Source organism: Liolophura sinensis, chromosome 10, assembly GCF_032854445.1.
Source record: "Liolophura sinensis isolate JHLJ2023 chromosome 10, CUHK_Ljap_v2, whole genome shotgun sequence".
In the NCBI taxonomy this organism is placed as follows: domain Eukaryota; kingdom Metazoa; phylum Mollusca; class Polyplacophora; order Chitonida; family Chitonidae; genus Liolophura; species Liolophura sinensis.
In genome coordinates this window covers 29,535,259-29,557,278 of record NC_088304.1, presented here as the reverse complement: position 1 = coordinate 29,557,278, position 22,020 = coordinate 29,535,259, and the positions used below count along the sequence as shown (strand labels likewise).

The 22,020-nt window shown below is 39.8% G+C and overlaps 1 protein-coding gene across 1 annotated transcript; it reads right to left on the bottom strand.

Annotated features, from left to right (window-relative positions):
• Window positions 1-10,879: 10,879 nt before the first annotated feature.
• LOC135477089 (3-[(3aS,4S,7aS)-7a-methyl-1,5-dioxo-octahydro-1H-inden-4-yl]propanoyl:CoA ligase-like) lies at window positions 10,880-12,604 on the bottom strand. The gene has a single exon (XM_064757243.1). The coding sequence runs from the start codon at window positions 12,602-12,604 to the stop codon at window positions 10,898-10,900; it is 1,707 nt and encodes a 568-aa protein (XP_064613313.1). The 3' UTR covers window positions 10,880-10,897.
• Window positions 12,605-22,020: the final 9,416 nt, after the last annotated feature.

The following is a 22,020-nucleotide window of genomic DNA, read 5'->3' as shown; positions in this document are numbered from 1 at the left end:
ATTTCTGTCGGAAGTCTTAAGTTTCAGACGTCTAGGTTCTGTCCGGACGTAAGAGACACGCAAAATAACTGCCGCCAAAACTGCCCGCGGGTATGAGATAAAGAAATCAATGACAGTTTTATGTTGGAGTTTTGCAGATAATAACAATATAGTCTGTCTTTCTCCATATTGCCATTGTAATCATTTCAAAGACCGTGTTACCTCTCTAAAGGCCACAGAAGAAGCAAATAACGCAATCCAAACGTATTAAGGGGTTGTGATGGCTAGTTAGCTTCAGCTTAAGAAACTGGATCTAACAAGAATTAAAAACTCTACATGGTACAATTATATTTATGTTCTTCGAGCTTACTTACCACAAACGAGAATTTTGTTAAGCATTGTTAAACATTAATCATTAAGCAGAAAATATCCTTAGGCTGGAAGCTTTACTTTAGTTATTCAAAGTTTCGTTGACTGTGTTTTCTTGTCATTGTATCTTGAACGTACCTGCCAGTAATGTGGATGGCGTAGTGCTAAAACCCTAGGCAGGATTTAAAAAAAGACAAAAAAGGTGATTGACAGTGGACGAATTAGGAGTACGTTGAGATGAGTTACATTACAATAAAATGCTAATATACTCTGGTCAAGTATATACAGAGTGTCAGAGGTTAGGTTTGAAGAACTGATGCTGACTCAACCTGACATATTTGAAGGATTTCTTCCTCAAACAAGGATAAATATTCCACGTCATTGAACATATCCTTGTTTCCTCGAAAGTCGTCTTGTGACAGTCAAGTCGTTTCTGTCCATCCAGCTTAATCCTTTGACAGAACACGAAACCTTTCCAAATGTCTGAGATAATATTTTTGGACAAAATTTTAATGAAGCCCGCAATATCCGATGGTCATCATCAAGCAGTTTATCCGTCTAGCAAATGGGCTGCGGTTCAGATCTGGAACCTGTCGTTTTGTATTTTGGTTTCTGTAAACTGTTAGTATGACTGGAACAGACTGCATTTGGAACGCAAACGACTTTGGGCAACATTACGCCTTTTGTGTTCAAGTTTAAATCTGAAGCCTTTAGTTTCAAATGTTGTGACTCTTCAGCGTTCGACACACACAAAACGCAAAATCTGTTTTCCAAAGAGTTTTGCGAATGAAATTTTACCCTTGAATATCTCCACGGGATGTCGTGATATGGGGAAATTCCAGCAACAAAACGCCACAGTGAAGGCGCCACTTTGGATGATGGATGGATTTACCAAATTCAACACAGGCTCATCCCTAAGCCAAGATTTATAAGGCGGTCTATTTTTTAATTTCGGGAAATAATCTCACACCGAATGTACATTAGAAAACGCCTGCACAGTGATATTTTATTGACCGCATGTTTTGACAGTTACGATTTTTTATTACCCGGTAGTCTCTTAGCTGGAATTTATTTCCCATTAAAGACTGTCAGCGGAACACCGTCACGAAATTGTGATCAATCTTTTGTTCAGTAGCGATTCACAAAAGGTGCAAATAAATTCATTTAATACCAGCTATGTCATCGCGAAATTTATGAAAATGATTATTTTTTTTTCTTAATTCTTTCATGACGGCGTTATAATTGATTTATCGAAAACTGTTCACAGTTCTCTAAAATGCATTCTTACTTTCATGACGAAGTGTGTATGTATAGCTGTTCTTGAAAGGTAACAGAAAATAGCTATACTGATAGCACAGCTGTAGTCAATGTTGGTTAAAATTTGTATAGTTTTAAAACCTTCTGTATATATGGATTTTTAATTACAAACCTCTTTACTTACATCAAATACAGTCTACATTTAAAAGAAAAGAACGTTCAAAAAACGATCGCTGACAATGACAATGTATCTCGAAACATCTCCCATATCTTGAAAATATCTTTGGTTCATTAGAAAAAAAAGTACAGGAACATACGTGAATATCTTAAAACTGGGTTTTGTTCAACAAATTGATGATTTTGAGTACGATGACTTTCCATTGAAAATGTTTTCAATTGCGTATGTACCTACAAAAACTCATTTTTGAATGACCTTTGTCTTTAATCTTTAATGTTTCAAAGGCTGCATATAGGTTTCAGAATACTAATTTATTTGCCTAACACCAAAAAGAAAAAGAAAGTATTGTGTGTCTTGCGAAAAATAATTTAATCAAAAGTATACCAAGAAACCCAGTGTGAAGAAAGCACCCCAAATTTTGGTAACACCAATTTGGCAAAATCTTCACAGAGTGCATTAAGAAAAACAAGATTGTTGGGGTCGAAAAAACTTTTCACCTTATTCTTTTCTTCTGACGAATTTGTCAGAAAATCCACCCTCATAATCCATGCGCGGTTCAGCATGTAATCGCTCGTAGCAATTTATCAAGCTGCAGACATTGGAATTCTTTACAAGCCTATTTACTTGCAACTGATTTTTTTCCAAATACCGATGTCTCAAAGTACTTAAAACCAGAATAAAGCGCATAATAAATGTTATGTAAGTTTTAGTCGTTTACCCCAAAATAAGCCTAGGCAACTGATTGACGGACAAATGATAGGCAATTTCAAAAGAAGGTTAAAATTGTTCGTTGTACGAGTTGTAATGTGTGGCAGAAGGCATTCTTTACATGGTGGTGTATCGGAATGACTGGCAGGGAACTGGGCGTTTGACATATATTGATTTTACAGAATTGCTAAAACCTGTTCAGATATCTCCCATCAGCGGGCTTAAGCCTTGCTCTCAGGACTAGAATCGTGTTGCGACAGCCAAGCCATTTGTGGCCGACAAGCATAAGACAGGAATAGACAAGAGTTTATTATTGACTGAAAACTAATGACATCATCCGTCTGAGATGATGTTTGTGATAAACTTGTGGATGATGTTCGTGATTTGTGGCTTAAGATAATCAGGGAATCTAGCAAATAAACTTAGTCTAATATCGCAGAAACTGTGACGTTATCTGCGAACATCATCTGTTGAAGTTCGAATCCGAGACCGGCTGTTTCGTATTTAGGGTCCTGAGAGCATTTTGTCGAACTTCTTGTCCAAGGAACTCTCCGGATACGCTCCTGTCATGCTTTTAGAATTTCAAACTGCTGCATCAAGGACACACCAAAAGTGTCTTTTGTAATAAACCAAGTCCGCTTTATTCAGTTATACATATTAAGTCCAGTGTCACAGAGATTATGGAATCCCCGAGGTATAAGATCATTTGACATGCGGGCGATAAGCTGCGATTATGGAGAAAAAGTCGGTACAAAACACTCCTAACATGAAACGCTGGATGAAAATAAAGAAAGAGAAAAAGTCGAGGCAAGATGTTTTGATCTTTGCTGTCTTCGTTTAGATTTGCAGTTGGAAAACTGCTTATCTGCTCATTTTACAGAGACAGAAGACAAACGTATGGCGGTTTCAGTGGAAAATCAGTTTACATAACGAATAACATAAAAAATCCCCCGAAAACGAGAAAAAGTTGCTTTTTATTACCTAATCTCCATGTTTTTTTATGCCATACAAGAAGAAAATCTCCCAACAAAAACCAACATGCATTAGCTTTGTCATGTTTTTGAATTCCACACATACCTCACCAAGTTTTGCTGATTGTATGGGAAACTAACATTCAAATGGTTATCACTTCCACAAGTTGTACCTTTCCCGGAAGATATATTATGAGTGCAAATGGACGAGATTGGCTACCCCTTGTCCGCAGCAGCCATTAAAGTCCATTGGAGGAATGTGTATGTCTATTAAAAATATCAAAACATTATCAGATATAAGACTGTCATAATTATTCTTTTTTGTCTGTGTGTGTTTTTTTTTCTTTTTTCTTGTTTTCTTCATCTTTTTTGGAGCTTTATGACAATTAAGACTGTCATAATTATTTTTTTTTCCTGTTTTTTTTCTTGTTTTCTTCATCTTTTTGGAGCTTTATGACAATTAAGACTGTCATAATTATTCTTTTTTCTGTGTGATTTTTTTCTTTTTTCTTGTTTTCTTCATCTTTTTGGAGCTTTATGACAATTAAGACTGTCATAATTATTCTTTTTTCCTATTTTTTTTTTCTCTTTTTTTTCTTCATCTTTTTGGAGCTTTACGTTATTCCCTGGAAAGGATAACTCAAGTGCCTTTGTGTTCACGTCTGACTGAATTACTGTGCTCTTATTACTACTGTCTACCTGCGGATGGTCGTGTGTTTTCCCTGTCCGAGCTCCTCCCACCATAATGCTGGCCGCGTCGTATAAGTAAAATATTCTTGAGTACGGCGTAAAACACCAATCGAAATAAATAATTAAATATTTCTACAGTTATACCAATTGCACCAGAAACTGAAAACTTAATATAGCCAGTAGGGAAGTAGAGCACTTTATGCCAGACCCTCTCTTACGGAATTGCGATTTTTCTGATTTTCCTGGAAGAAATTGAAGACCAAATCTGATGTGACCTGTGAGACATGCACAAGCCGCTAAAACAACTGGTTATTTTTCTTGACAATTGTGTCTTCCCTGCGATCGTACGACCTTGTATACATATGAGGTAATCCGGCAGTCATCAGTTGTGCGAGTAGAATGAGACCTCTTTTATGAATATTCATGTATCATTTATCCCAATATGGAATCTCTGATCTAAACGACACCTCATAAACATGTTTAGCAACACAATCTTAAAGAAACGGGTTCATTTTCGGCTGACGGATCAATAATGCCATGAAGTGTGTAGCAAAATATTGTTTGATCAGAGAGTCTGTGTACAGTTCCTGTAAGGTCATCACGAACAAGCCTCATTTTCACTAATGCCAATTATGATTGACATAATCAAGATGCAGAACCCAGATTCTATTACATTTTTCGTATTTGTTTTAAAAGTAATTTTCCTGCCTTCTTAGGTACCACTCACAAACATACATCCTTTCCATAAATTATCAACACTCATTTGGACCTCCACATATATACAGACCATATGACATTAGCAGTGTCAATGTTTAAACCGAACTGCTTGGCAATTATTGTTCGCTTCAGTTTTACAGCATTTAATCTCGGAAACACGTTTAGAGTAAAAAAAAATAATCTAAAATCTCTTTTACTATGACAACAAAGTACGTATTTAAGCTACATGTGTCCAAACTAAAAATATTGAAAAACAAAACCACACCTGACACATTCCTCGCATGGGAAATTTGTATAAATTATTTACTTCACCGACTTTTTATAAGATGCAAATTTGACAATCAACCAACATTTTCTCATCTACACGTCATTTTAATAGATCAGTATATCTCTGCTTAATCTCTGGCATGTTAACTTTCACAATTATCAAACTGGGAGTATCACGATTTCAACGGGACATTGAAAAATTGCTGTGAACGACCTAAAACCCTTTCCTACATACATTTATAGACAATGCATATAGAAGGCAGATATGGTGATGCGAATTAAGTTGTCTGTTTTATGAAAGACGTTGCTGGCCCTAATCACGAAATTTGGCGCATGATGCCGACGAATTGACGCCATATCTAATTCTCTTCTTCTTGACAACAAAAACCTGGTACATTTCTAGAATATGTACCGTGGGTAAGCAGGAGAGAAAATGGAAGATTTATATTCTCTATAGCAAGCATGCTTAAGCTGTGCGAAGTTCTTTCGTTGGTGTGTTAGTTAAAGTCACAAATGTGATTTTTTTTAGCGCAAGGGACGACTTTATCGTCTATAAAGATCCTGGGTGTTTTTCGACTGGATTGATTGAAGTTAAGCGATGTGTGTGATAATCAATCTACCCCGACTTAATGAAAGCGCCACTCTCATGTTCCAATGTACGTTGTCAGGTATAGTAATGCTGTTCTCTTCGTCAGGTCTCATTTTCTCTTAATCTTCTTTTGGAAGCAAAGAAAGATCACTCACAAAAACTGCTTGTGCATACTTGTTTACTAAACCAATCGTTTGACATGAAGACGCTTCCTAAATTGAATGTAATATGTCTTGATGGATCGATGAATTCCACAGTGTTTTGTAACACACATCGATTTTTTTTCGACAGCTGACAGTTAATGGCAAGAACTTAACATACCGTCTCTTAACTTAGCAGCCGCGGTGGGTTAGAAGGCTTTCCTTATACGTCTCATATAACACTTTTACTGATTTTATGGTAAATGGATGACAATTATTGATTAATAGCTTTGCTATTGATTAACTGATTGGTTTCAAACACATTGACATCACCATTTTGACATCACCATTACCGACCGCATTTCTGACACAAATCAAAGACATGCACAATCGAAGGCTTAAAAATCAACATGAGTCAATTAGTTTGAATTCACACGTTTCTCAGGAAGGAAAACCCCATAATGCTACAGAAAGTATCGTCTTAACTTTGCTCCTGTATCACGAGTAAGATGTAATGAGCTTTCAAAGTAGAGCACAACAGTAAATCCCCTGAATCTATAGCCACAGTTAACTATAGGTCGTTAGTCTGCGCGTGTCAGCTTCCTCAGTGTTTATGATCTGATGACGAACCCGTGTTAGGTGCTTGGGGACGCCTGATTGTACATCACGGGGAACACCACACCTTCCGTGATTTACACATAGACATGTAATTCCCCTGATTTATGCTTCACCCACGGCGGACCCCCATATTTCAACCGTAGTCTGGTAGTGTAAAGACGTGTACAATCACAAATAAGCACTTATTAATAAGCACGTTTTATGTTCCAGACCAGGAATTATTTATTGTTTTAATTTTGCTCTCGGTGTTCTCTGGTGTATGACTTGGTCGTACATATTACAAATCCGCCATGACAATATCCGACAGCTGCGCACACTACAAGTACCTATATTTGTATGTGAAGCCCATGTTAATGTAAAGACCATGTCCAATGTATTTCACAGTTTCCCCGGAATCCCTTTTGACTTCGACCAGATGGCACTTCCTCAAATCCCTGTTTACAACGTGAATCAGTGCCAAGTAAATGTCGTATACATGAATTTACTTGTTTTATTGACACAAGTACTCAGGTTTAATTCTTTCTTTACACGTTGCAGGGCAGCTTTATAGGTGCATTACAGGATTGCCTGGAGTGCGCCATAAACATTTCGGTCTGAGACCTGTCTACTACAGTGAAATACCGGTACCTGCCATGGTGTCGTAGGGTATAGGCTCCACCTCTTAAGAAATGTAACGGTAATTACGGGGTTCAGTTCCGTATGCAGTCATACGTAAGGCCTTGCCATCGGTAATCTTGGCACTATTTGGCTTGGCACTCAGAATTAAAGATGAACTATGCACTGGTCTGATCGGTGTCAGTTTAATGTGACTGAGTGAAACGCCGTGTCTGTCGTGTTCGGCATGTCCTTCAAGTGAGGCAGCACTATAAGTATACAATGGGCCCGACCTGCTACACATTTACAGATGATGAGTTTCTACAACCAAAGAACGTCTAGGAATGCCTAGCGTCAAGGGGTCTAAATCCGATAGCAGACTTGGGGTTAAGAGTCCATCCTCATTGTGTAATAAAACATTTTATTTGTGAGTTTACCACACCAGACTTTACATGTGCTCACATTAGTTCCAAGTCGAAGCCACAGGAAATTACACATAAAAACAGGAAAAAGGCTGCTTTTATTTGTCCCAGCCACGCATTGCCCACCCTGTGGATGCACATACGCACTGATCTACGACTCGAAACAGCAATGGGGCTTATGGCGAATATAACATGTAAAAAGGAGGGGGGGGGGGGGGAATTTGTAATGGCATTTTGCGCCCCAATGGGGCGATGCACGCCAGCCAGCACTTTGAGTTCATTATCTTCGATTCAAATAAAAATACATTTCATAAAAAGGTGTTCCATACAATATGTGGCCATAATCGTTTATGTCCTTTCCTTAGAGCATAACACGTAAAACAAGTCGGTGTAAGGTTTTTAACTCGTAATACGTCACTATTTCTGTATAGTTTTGCTCGTGAAATTCACAAGCGGTAGAGAAAAATACGTTTTTTCACAGTTTAGGGGGACCTTTGTAGAAGGGAAATGTTGAAGTGAAGTTGGTTCACACGTCCTGATGGATGAAAATAGAACTTCGATAAGCCTGTAATATTCACGGAGAATATCTACGTCCGCTTTTCTTGCAGATAAAACACCCGCGTTTTTTCGAAGTCTTACAAATTCAGACGGAAACCACATGCCATATACAATTTAATGTGTACAGAAAGTATTCTATATCTTCTAGAAAGGTATCTGGGACACATGTGGCTTTTTATGCCCTTCACGAGTTTCAGATAAGAACAAAGCAAAGGCTGTATACCTCGGGGATTCTTAGACTATTCCTGCATTGACACTACATAAATCTAAAAGTCGATTCAACGTTGATAATTCTTGCCAATTCCTTGAAGCGGAAATTATCGCACAGACTTTTTGCTTAAAATGTCTTCAGTTTGTTATTCGTTAAGCAGGGATGGTGACTTCAAAGAAAACGTTTCCATTCTGAGACAGTCGGTTACATTACACGAACCTAACACTATATCATATTGATAAACTAATACCATCTGTCAAAACAAACTCACCGTGACAACCACTGAACTCGTATAACATGTCATATATCAGCGCTTGTCACAGACATCACTCAGTCGAGTTTTGGCACCAGTTATCAGCATGTAACTGTTATCAGCATGTAACTGTTCGTAGCAATTTATCAAGTTACAGACAGTGGAATTCTTTACAAGACCATTTGTTTGAAATTGCTCTTATTTCTGCCGATTTCTACCGAAGTAGGCAAAGAAACATGGTGTGATTCTCACTTATTTACCCAAGATAAGCGCTGTCAACCGAGTAACGATGAGATAAGAGGCAATCTAAAACGAGGGCTAAAACATCGTTCTTTGTATCGATTTAGAAACCCGACAAGAGTTGTATTGCATGGCATCTCGGTCAGAAAATATTCCTTACATAGTAGAGTATCAGAGTAACTGACAGAAAAATGGACGCTAGCAGATCCTGACATATATTGACTTTACCGAACTTCTAAAACCAGATCAAATATCCGCTGTCAGTGGGTTTAAATCTGTCTCCAGTGACTAGAGTCGTGTTAGGACAGACAAGCCGTTTGTGGCCGGTCTGCCCAATCTATGAGCCAAAGACATGAGTTTGTTTTTGACAGGACACTCGTAACATCTACCTGTCTGAGATGATATTTGTTGTAAAAGTTTGGATGAAACCCACTAATGTCTTGTATATGGATGAAGTTCGTGATCTGTGGTTTACTATAGTAAAATAAGCGTGCACATGTACTTAGCCTAACCTCATAGCAACTGCGACTTTATGTGGGGAACGGATGTGAAGTTTCAAATCCTAGACAGGCTGTTTTGATTTTGAGTCATGTGGAACGTGAATATTTTTATGGCCTTGTTGTTACAACACCTTTGCAACATCCTAACATGACAATATGGATGAAGAGTGGATTTGCTTATTTTAAGACAAAATCAAGACACAAATTTCGTCTTTAACTGGAAAAAAATACGTCACAGAATGTACGCAGATAACTCTGGTACATGGCGGTATATTTTGCGGCAGCGTCTCTAATGAAGTAACGATATTTGTCTTCCGTGGAATTTGAAGTGGTTAATAGATTCGCCTGTAAGCTTGTTCACACACCATCGTTACGGTGGCGAATAAGGCCTCGGAGAAGCATGGCAAACTGGAAGTCAGAGATAGTGGAGAACACGTGACAATGGCAGAAGGGTTGGTCTCCTTGAGATAACGCCCATTAGCTCGTTAATCTTCGATGAGACTAACCGGCATTTAGATGGCAGTTCCCTTTCCTCTACGGCAAAACGCAATTTAAAGTCATCCGAGTATTCTAAATATGTAAAAAACCTTTGTAAAAAAGGGTTAAAACACGTTCTTAAAAGAGATTCCACAAAATAATGACCAAAATAATCAACAAGTCAGTTTTCAAGATATACAATAATGCCTAATACATTACACTTGTCGAATCAGCTTTTGTGTAAAACAGATTTACAGAAAATATTAAATCAGTGTATTTCCAATTAAACTGTTATTATTGCTGTTAATATTCACTTTTAAAACTGAAATGAATTTTAAGCTAAACCCACTATCACGTTGATCTCTGATCTTTATTCCTGTAACTGATGACCCAGACTGATGCGATTTACGCTGTAAGCAACTCATCCGTCAAAACCCTCTAAAAACACTCGTTTATATCTCAGGGCATTGTGTCTTCCCCGAAAACACTTCGTTATGAATAATTCAACATTGCCTTCTGGCTGACGCAATGAATCTGTCCAACTGAACTGCCCTAGTGTGACCTTTATAGGCTAGGTCATCCTGAGGTCACCAGTTGCGTGGACCGAATGAGATGTCACTGATAAATATTCATGAACTGTGTTTCCCCCGTGTGGACCCTCTGATCTGCACGACCCTGTAGCAAACTGATGATTGATCGGACAGTCTCTGCACGTTCTTTGACGTCCTCACGAACAAGCCTCATTTTCAATTGTCAAATACTCTTAACACAGGCAAGGCTTAGTGCACTGTTTTTATTAAAATTCACAAAACATATATCTCTTTCATAATTTATAAAAAAAAGTAATTCAAAATTCTCAACAGTCCTTTGTACCTTGACTTTCTCAAATTAGCAATGCTGGGCAATGTTTGAAAAAAAAACTGACAGGTATCTGCTATTCACTTCAGAATTACCGTGTTTAATCACGGGAACACCCTTAGAGTAAAATAATTTCGAATTCTTCTTACTATGACAACAATATACGTCTACTCTCAGCATTGTTATAGCTACGTGGGTCCAAACCAAAATATTTAAGTCCCCAACCACACTTGCCACTTTACTCGCATAAGAATGCTCTGTGAATTATTTACTTCCACGACGTAACATGCTAATTAAACAATCATGCCACATGTTCCCTTCCACTACGTGATTTTAATAGCTCAACGCACCTCTGCTTAAGCTCTCGCCTGTTTACTTTCGCAGTTATTAAACGTGGAATGTCATCCATGATGAAAAAATACCCTGGCATTAAACCACGCTTGTCTGGAGAAAGAGCGGGCTGGAAAACCTGCTCGGCAAAGCACCGGATACATTCCACTGTCAGTTCTGAGCCTTGTTTGGGGAGGATACAAACACATACCTCCTCCAGCAATCTCACATCAGGGACGCCCACTGCATACACTTCCTCTACATCTGGGTGATCACGAAGAGGATTTTCCACGGCTGCTGGATAAACTATGAAAGTACCTCTTTTGATAATCTCCTTTCTTCTACCACTAATCGTTAGGTGGCCGCATTTTGTCAATCTTCCCATATCACCTGTGTGGTACCATCCTTTCGAGTCCAACAGTGGCGATATATCCTTGCCGAAATACTCTCTTGACAAAGAGAAACTTCTTATACAGATTTCTCCCTCTGTACCCACATGAACCACGTTGTCAGAGTCATCGACAATCTTCACTTGTATCCCTTCACAAGGCAAATATGTAAGTTCTTCCTTAGGCAGGATGTTCTCGCCAGGCTTAGTGGTGAAATACCCGAAAAGTTCAGACATACCGTAAATGCAAACAGGTTTTTCTGCAAAACGATGCAACGTCTCAAACATCTGTCGCTGTAGCACTTGGCCTCCTAGCATCACTTTCCGAAGTTTTGAACACTTCTCATCGCTTCGACTATCCAACCTGGCCAGGTCGAACAGCAGATATGGTGGGAAGAAACCACTTGTTGCCTGTTCCTCTTTGAGCGCTGACATCAGAAACTCTACACTTTCCGTTGAAGGTATTGGCATGGTTTGCACAAACAGCATTGTTATCCCAACTGAGAACACATAACTGGGAAACCCACCAGAATATCCCATAGCTCTATCCGTGAAGAACACATCCCCCGGGCTCAAACCTACCCTATCAGCAACCGCCTTGGAACCGTTGATGATGGCAAAATGAGAATGAAGCATATATTTGCTCTTCCCAGTTGTCCCAGACGTGGGGAACATCAGGCAGATGCCATCCGGATCGAGGAGAGGCAGTGTCACTTGACCCGCTGTGTCGTCTGTTCTTTTAACCAAGTCACTAAAACCCATAAAACGCCGTGATTTCGGTGAATTCTGCACTAAAATGATTGCCTTGGTGTCAAAGTTATGGGTATTGCACTGCGCCTGAATGTCATCATCCAGCAAGTGAGGATCTTGGAGCCTCTGTGCCTCGCGGATGTCCAGGATGATGAACCTACAATTCACCTCTGTCGCTGCCCGGACACAAGTGCCCGGATGGTATGACATGGCCGTAACAGCGACTCCCCCCGCCATTACAACCCCACAAAATCCCACCATCCATTCCGCGCTGTTCCGTACGTAAAGGGCCACATTTTCACCAGGTCTAAGACCCACACGCACCAAGCTCTCCGCGAATACTCTGGCATCTCGTGCTAACTGTTGAAATGTGAGAAGTTGCCTCGGTTTCCCCAAATCTCTGACAACGACAGCAGCCGTGTTAGGACGAAGATCTGCCCAGTTCTGCACCGCATCCGGAATTGTTCGGTACACGTACGGAGTCTTGTGCGGATTACTGAAGTAGCTCGGCGTGTTTTTCTGTAATTCCTTGGCAGACATTCTTTCTCTGTCGTGTTATCTGCGAAGCTCTTGGCATGTTTTCTGTTGATGACTACAAATTTAACTCAAGAAGAGTTTTGAGCATGACAATGCATATAAAAGACAGATACTGTAATGTGAAATAAGTTGTCCTAGTTTTATCTAAATCACGAAATCTAGCACAAAATGATGACGAAATGACAATACCGTTTACATGCTAAGTCTGGCTGAGGTAAACTCTTCGTGTTAGTTTTCACATAGTTTTCCTTATATTTAAGCATGGTCTATCTTTTTGGTATGACTACAGCCATTATGTGTTAAACGTGCACATGGATATGCTTATCGGTAATAACTACTGTGGTAATAAACAGCCATAAACAGGGTCGAAGGCTTAGTAATACTTCATCTTGTCCATGTACGAAATAAGCTCATTACTGCAAGTTAATTTCACAGAAATTTATTGTCATTCATTTCATTCACACGACGGCGGCCAACATTATGTTGGTAGGAAACCGGACAGAGCACGAGGAAAACCCACGGTCATCTGGAGGTAACTGATAATTGGCACAATGACGATGTACGGTAGCGTATAATGCTGTACAAAGCCTGCGATTCTACTGAACAGAAGTTTGGAAACGCCGGGGAAAAATTCGGAAAACAATACATGTACCTTGATGAAATCATACTGCTACGGACTGTTTCTAGCTGCCTTCTCCGAGTAAAAACATCAATTATTAGTAGAATCAGAGATATGACGGTAGATTCATATCCTGTGCCAACATAATGCTTACCAAGCAGGAATAAGCCTTGGGACGCTCTGTCGTAGTTCTTTACCTAAATTAACAAATGGGAATTTGGAGGGCGTCTGGGTCGGCTTCATCTTCCATAATGGTTTCGGGGGTTTTGTCTGGAAAGTTATGTGTGTTATGGTGTAAAACCCTCTCACAGTTAATGAAACTCTACTCTGATATTAACTCCAGTGCATGTTGTCAGGTAAAGTAAGGTGACACATTTTCTTACCCTTCTTTGAAAAAAAGATCACTCACAAAAACTGATTTACATACGTATAGCTGTCCACCCACCCAAACGTTTAGCTTGCAGACGGCTGGTAAATTGCGTGTAATAAGTCTTTAAAGATCGATACATTCCCCATTTTTTTTGTTTTTTTCTTTGCACGCCTAATTTTCCCACCAGATGAAAAGCTTAATATTTTGTCTCTTAAATGATCAGCCGCGGTGGGCCACAGGTGAACGTTACACGCAATTAAAGGATTTCATGAACAGGTTTTCTTCAGACGTGAAAATAACACTTTTATTGATTGTGTGGTAGACAAATGACCTGTGTTGATTAATAACTTTAGTTATTGATTAACTGATTGATTTAGAACATACTGACATCTCCTATACCGATCGCATTCCTGAGGCAGAACAACAAAGGCATGGGCAAATCTAAGCTTAAAGAGCAGAGCATTGGGCTGAAAAAGGAATATCAACCAATTAGTTTGAAATTATGGCCTTAACTTTGCTCCTTTATCACGAGTTAGATGTAATGAGCTTTCGAAGTAGAGCACAACAGTAAATCTCCTGAATCTATAGCCACAGTTAACTATGGGGCGTCAGTCTGCGCATGTCAACTTCCTCAGTGTTTATGATCTGTTGACGAACCCGTGTCAGGTGTTTGAGGGCGCCTGATTGTACATCACGGGGTACACTCACACCTCATGTGATTTACACACAGACATGTAATGGTTATTCCCTTGATTTACACTGATGAAAATGTTTCACTCACGGTGGACGACCATATTTTACAAATAACAGGAGTGTCTTGTCGTGTACGGTCATAAATAAGTAACTATTAATAAGCACGTTGTCTGTTCCATAAATTCTACATCATATTAATCATGCTCTCGACGTTCTCTGATCTATTATAAATACATCATCACAATGTTTCTAAGCTGTACAAGATTACCGTTACCTGAACGTGGAACCCACGTTAGAACAGATGACTCTTCGTCAGATCTTATTTGGGAATGTGAATCATGACCAAGTGTTCAAAATTTACTTGTTTAATGACAGAAGAAATTGGGTTTAATGTTTTCTTTATACACTGGAGATCAGATTTTAGGTGTATAATACCAACATACCTGGAGTACATTTTTGGGTATAGCGTTTTTCTTTTCTGTCAGACGTACATCAATGTACTGAACTACTGATCTCTTGGCTCTCCAGGAAAGCTTGCGCTTTCAGCAACAGATGACATGACTGCGGACCGAGTGAACCCTTAAGACGGGGTAATGCCACGTGATTCATCGAACACACGCGCTGTGGTTGTTTCTCTGATTATATAAGTAGAGATATATTTAGGCTAAATGATATAGGCTACACTCCGTTATACTGTAAACATCTTATGTGTTATAGGTCTTTTGAAGCGTACGTCTTACTTCACGTAAGACGTACACAGATCGTTCAATTCCTCTATGAGTTTTGAATGTATGTATGTATGCTTGGGGTTTAACTTCGTTGTTCGCCACTGAAGAATCATGCCGAGGACACCAGACAAGACATCTCATAAGTCATATTATACTGACACCGGGTCAACCAGTGCTGTTTCCTTTCCCGAACCTTTAAGTGCTGAGTACGAAGCGACGCAGCAACAAGTACCATTTTTAAAGTCTTTGGCATGACCCGACACTGGGTTGGATCCCGGGTCTCTCGGCTTCTGTGTGGGTTATGCCTCTATAAGACATTCAAGTCGATAACATAATTACTTCTCGGATATACTTTTATCTTATAGGCCAAGTACAGTCGGACTTGTGACAGCATAATTTGACAGTATAATAATATGACTAGGTAGGAGCGACCTGCAGCTGACTTCAGTGCATTGTTCCAGTGAGGCAGCACTGTCCGCATTGGATCTGCCCGCTGCAAAAGACCTATAACACATAAGATGTTTACAGTATAACGGAGTGTATATCATTTAGCCTAAATATATCTCTGCTTATATAATCAGAGAAACAACCACAGCGCGTGTGTTCGATGAATCACGTGGCATTACCCCGTCTTAAGGGTTCACTCGGTCCGCAGTCATGTCATCTGTTGCTGAAAGCGCAAGCTTTCCTGAGCCAAGAGATCAGTAGTTCAGTACATTGATGTACGTCTGACAGAAAAGAAAAACATTGCAGAAACCCATTCATTTAGCTCAGAAACTACATTTATTTATTTACTTGCTTAATTGGTGTTTTACGCCATACTCGATAATATTCCCCTTACACGACGGTGGCCAGCATTAAGATGGAACAGGTAGAGCCCGGGGGAAACCCACGGCCATCCGCGGCCAGATCGTGGGAACGTACGTCCGGACAGGAAGCCAGCATGAGATGGACATGAACTCACGGCGACCGTATTGGCGACAGCCTCCTGGGTCATTGGGCCATAAAACTGTACACATTAAAATGTGCAAAACATCACTAAACATAAATGATAAACTGGTGGTTTTAGCTGTGACGATCTGTGCTATGGTTGTTGCTTCATGTTCAAAGGCTTGTGCAATCCACAGTCGCTAGCTGCAACGTAACAGTAGAGGGTTCTGTGTTTTAACACAGATTGGATCCAGCGTGTTTAGGGGAGAAATTTTAATGTGATCCTGGCTCAGGCGTCCACACTGGTGTCAGTGACCACATGAAGCAGGACCTCCGGTAAGCATACATCGTATACGGGGAATATCTGCTTCTACTTTTTCCTGCAGATAGGACATGCAACTTAGGAAGTCTTACAATACATCTTACAATGACGAAAACCAAACGCATTCATGATAAATACAGTAGCTCACGTCCTCATCCAAGAAAAACGGCTTTAAAACTAAAGGAAACATCATGTCCATTGACAAATATGATCATATTAAGCATTTAATCTTTTATGGTTTCACGTCTATACCTGCATAGACTGCAAGATTATTGCTGCTTGAGAATTTCTTTGGCGATCATTTTCGTCCATGCTGGTGAGAAAATTTGCAAGTTAGGTTGTAGATATTCCTCCATCAAACGCTTCCTTTTTCGGGCTTCTCCGGTATGGAATGATTCTCTAACGCTGTTTACAGTTCAGGAAGGGTACATGTATGACGTAAGTGACGTGTAAAAATTGTTCACCTATTCTAAAAAAAATAAGTTCTCGGTTTATCGGCGGAACTATAAAATCATGTTAAATAGAGCCGTGGAAATGAAGGATAAAAACAAAGGTTGAGACGACGTTTTTTTTTTCTAACATCATTCTTGCCTTCATTTGTCTACAGAATGTCGAACAGAGAGTTTTTGTTGCTACATCCAAATTTTAAAAATCGGGATTTATCTCTCACGATGCAAGGTAATTTCGTTGTGCAAGGTAAGGACGGCCCCGTGCGTCATAATAGAAAGCATGTTGCTGACTAATTGCAGCTGACGAATATTTCGAGTAAAGTAGCCTCCCTTTGCTCGCTAAAAAAAATTTGCCAATACCATTGCCAAATTGGTCTTCCCATCTACGCTACATGGACACCGTGACTACATTGGTGTGTTAAATTTTCCAATCTGAATTTATGAAATGCATATAAGTACTTGTGACCCAGTGTCATACGGCCAAGAGCTGGCTTAAACATATCAAATATTCAACCTGAATCATCTCCCAGCTATCACATTGTCCCCACTGCACTGTTTTTACTCTCGTGACACAGTGTCATACGGCTAAATGCTGGTTTAAACATATCAAATATTCAACCTGTATCATCTCCCAACTATCACACTGTCGCCACTGCACTGTTTTTACTCTCGTGACGCAGTGTCATACGGCTAAGTGCTGGTTTAAACATATCAAATATTCAACCTGTATCATCTCCCAACTATCACACTGTCCCCACTGCACTGTTTTTACTCTCGTGACGCAGTGTCATTCGACCAAGTGCTGGCTTAAACATATCAAATATTCAACCTGTATCATCTCCCAACTATCACACTGTCCCCACTGCACTGTTTTTACTCTCGTAACACAGTGTCATACGGCCAAGAGCTGGCCTAAACATATCAAATATTCAACCTGTATCATCTCCCAACTATCACACTGTCCCCACTGCACTGTTTTTACCCTCGTGACACAGTGTCATTCGACCAAGTGCTGGCTTAAACATATCAAATATTCAACCTGTATCATCTCCCAACTATCACACTGTCCCCACTGCACTGTTTTTACTCTCGTGACACAGTGTCATTCGACCAAGTGCTGGTTTAAACATATCAAATATTCAGCCTCTGGCATCTACCAACAATCACACTGTCGCCACTGTCGTTTTTACTCTCGTGACACAGTGTCATTCGACCAAGTGCTGGCTTAAACATATCAAATATTCAGCCTCTGGCATCTACCAACAATCACACTGTCGCCACTGTCGTTTTTACTCTACATGCCGTAGCCGTATTTCACCGGTTACGTGGGACCATATGCCAACTATCACACTGTCGTCACAGCTCTGGTTTTACTCTACATGCTGTAGCCATACTTTACCAGTTACGTGTGACCATATGCCACCCATCACACTGTCGTTGTTGCTCTGTTTACACTCTTCGTGATGTTGTCATTATATCCTATTACAAGATCCATTAGTCATTAATCATTAACCATTATAACACACGCATATTATTATTATTGTTGTTATTACCTCGGATAAAATGGTCCGTTTGTAATCTCAGAAAATTCATTCAAAAGCGGCCATTACATCAATAATCGTAACCGTGAATAGAGCGTATTTTCTACATTATCGTATAATAATAGGCTTAAGAGCTCTTTCCCCAAGCCTGTTTCAACTTAATAATGGTTTTCATCTCAACCCCCTTCAGCACACCTCCTCCCGGGGCTTCCGGTGGAACCATACACTTATCTTTCATCACATCATTTTTCCGTTCCTCTTAAAAACATCAAAAGTCATATGCCCAGAGACCCGCCATCGTGTAGAAGTGGTAATCGCGGGTATTGTTTCGGGATGTAATACTTTTAGCCAATAAACATTGGTCCCTGAAATTGGTAACGGGGGGCTTCGTCCCCATTGTGAGTAATAAATCCTCAACGTTCCAACAAGAAGCGTTTTGGTTCCATTATTTGTGCTGTTTTCAGATAATTATATTTTTAATGGGCCAATCTTAAATGCACGTGAAGATAACCATGAGGTTTTAATAAACCATCCCATATTATCATTAATATTCTTGAACAAGCACTCATTTTATCCGCTCCAAGTTGAAATACCTATATACTCTAAACAACTGTGTATGTTTGCCAAAGAAAAAAAAAAGACGTTCTCTTAAGTAATTTGTTTTTGACCTCAGCAAAATGTAGTTTGCGTATTTAAGTATATTCTTCTTTAAATACTCCTAGGTATCCTTGACAGAGATAGTCAGTTCGTCTGGAATGTACCTAATTCTGATTAGGTCATGATGTTTGTGGAAGTGTACGTTGATACTCGTGTATACCTAATTCTTCACAGGCCATGGTGTTAGTGGAAGTGTACGTGGCTACTCGTGTATACCTCATTCTGATTAGGTCTTGGTATTAGTGGATGTGTACATTGCTACTCGTATATACCTGAGTTTAATTAGGTCTTGGTGTTAGTGGGTGTGTACATTGTTACTCGTGTATACCTGATTAAGTCTAGGTATTAGTGGGTGTGTACATTGCAACTCTTATATACCCGATCCTGATTAGGTCATGGTATTAGTGGATGTGTACATTGCTACTCGTGTATACTTACTTCTGATTAGGTCTTGGTATTAGCGGGTGTGTACATTACTACTCGTGTATACCTTATTAAGTCTTGGTATTAGTGGGTGTGTACATTGCAACTCTTATATACCCGATCCTGATTAGGTCATGGTATTAGTGGATGTGTACATTGCTACTCGTGTATACTTACTTCTGATTAGGTCTTGGTATTAGCGGGTGTGTACATTACTACTCGTGTATACCTGATTCTGATTAGGTCATGGGATTAGTGGAAGTTTACGTTGCTATCAGTGTATACCTAATTCTGAAAAGGTCTTGGTATAAGTGTGTGTGTACATTGCTACTCGTGTATACCTACTTCTTATTAGGTCTTGGTACAAGTGGAAGTGTACATTGCTACTCGTGTATACCTAATTCTGAATAGGTCACGGTGCTAGTTGAAGTGTACGTTGCTACTTGTGTATACCTATATCTGATTAGGTCATGGATTTTGTGGAAGTGTACATTGCTAATTGTGGATGGGTACATTGCTAATTGTGGATGTGTACATTGCAAATTGTGGATGGGTACATTGCTAATTGTGAATGTGTACATTGCAAATTGTGGACGTGTACGTTGCAAATAGTGGATATGTACATTGCTAATTGTGGACGTGTACGTTGCTAATTGTGAATGTGTACGTTGCTAATTGTGGGTGTGTACATTGCCAATTTTAAGCATTTTCAAGAACGGTTAAAATAATACCCGAACTGGTTTAAACTGGCCAGAGACCGGGTTTCATCGTGTGGCCATTTCACTCACCACTTCCGTCGCTGCTCTGGCTTTGCTCTGTATGCAGTAGCCTTTTATAGAATAGGTCCTCTATGTGGTGTCAGTCCTCTAGATCAATGGACAACAGTGGAAAGTAAAAACAACTTGAGGTCAATCATATAAGCTCCAATCCGACACAATGGACAATGTTATGTTTGCCAAATCTTGGTATGGGCCTCGATCGCCAGACAAAGCCCGTCTGCCTAAGAGCCTCGTTAACTGTTCCAGCTGAGACTATAGTTATAACTTGAGATGTCTGGGTCATCCCGATAAATCTCAAGCGGACAACGTTTATGCTAAGGGTTACCACAGGTTCTGGTGATTTTCTCTTCCCCTAGTTACACATCCTAAATCTATGTCGTGGAACCGACAATTGTGTGAAAGAGGTAGTTGTGTGGAAGTGGTAATCGTATATATCGTTCCTAGATGTGATACCTTCAGCTCATAATATACTGGTCCATCCAATTATTCACATTGGATAATTTATGGGATTGGTCAAATTATGTGTAATAAATCTTCAACGAACCGACAGGAAGCGTATGCCTCCATTTGTTCCATTGCATTAAGTAAACCGAGGACTGTGCCAATCATTTATCATCAGCGCGTGCTGCTTTCAAGTAATTGTGCCTTCTAACGACGCTAGCTAGAGTTGTTTAAGCGGATAGCCAGAGTTTAATATAGATACACTATCTCACAATCGTATATTCCCCTAGCAGTAGTGAATAGACATTATTTCATATCCACCGTGTGTTAGACTTTACATATATTTGTGTGTGTGTGTGTGTGTGTGTGCAAAGAATAACTTTATGTTTGACAGAAACAAATGCCCATCCTGTTGTATAAAAAAATTCATCTTAGTAAAATTAGTATGCACATTTAAGTATGTTCGGCGGCTAAAGAAATAACCCTGACAAAGACACCAGTAGTGAATTAATTCAGGACAAAGATACTAGTAGTGAATTAATCCAGGACAGATACTAGTAGTCAATTAATCCAGCACAAAGATACTAGTAGTCAATTAATCGAGGAGAAAGCTTAATGCGCCAGAGTTTCATTTCTGCTTTCGAATATGATTGGAATCAGGAGAGATGGCATAGGCCACGATGACAGTGTATGTATCGTCAAATACTGGTCAGTCCCACTCGTCTTTCTTTCTCTATGCTCTTCCTTGGCAGTAGACAATCTTGGCCATTGAACGCCAGTGGAATCCACTCAGAGTATGGTAGCTTCATTAAGCTGACGTCAATCATTCGATCCAATCCGACACGTTGAACAAATGTTATGTTGTCACTGTTCGCCAATTCAAGTAATGGACATAGATTATGTTAGACTTCCTTAGAAGTTCACTAAATGTTCCAACTGAGACTGTTATCGCTAGCGACGTCTGGGTCATGTCCCCTATAAATTCCAGTTGGACAAGATTTACGTTCACGTAGGTGTTACCACGGAGTCTCTCATTTGTGTTACCAGAAACAAAACAGTCTACAGTTGTCACAGGTGAGGATGGTTGCGAATATAATCGGAGGCCTCCGGGGCCGGGGTGGTTAACGTGGCAAATTGCATAATGACTCAGGAGTCTCTCACCAATGCGGCCGCTGTGAGTTGAAGTCCTGTTCATGCTTTGCCTCCTCTCCGGCCGTACATGGGAAATTCTGCCAGCGAGTTGACGACGGTCGTGGGTTTCCTCCGAAGTCAGCCCGGATTCCTCCCACCATAAAGCTGGTCGCCGTTGTATAAGTGAAATATTCTTGAGTACGGCGTAAAACACCAATCAAATGAATAAATAAATAATTACGCAGAACAAACGTTTTTAAAGATTGGGAAACATATGGGATACACATGCTGACATTAAAATTTATATTAAACAAAGCATGGCTTTACAAAGCATTC

Bases quoted from the DNA above. Each gene is read 5' to 3' on its own strand.
- LOC135477089 (XM_064757243.1), bottom strand. From the start codon at position 12,604: ATGTCTGCCAAGGAATTACAGAAAAACACGCCGAGCTACTTCAGTAAT.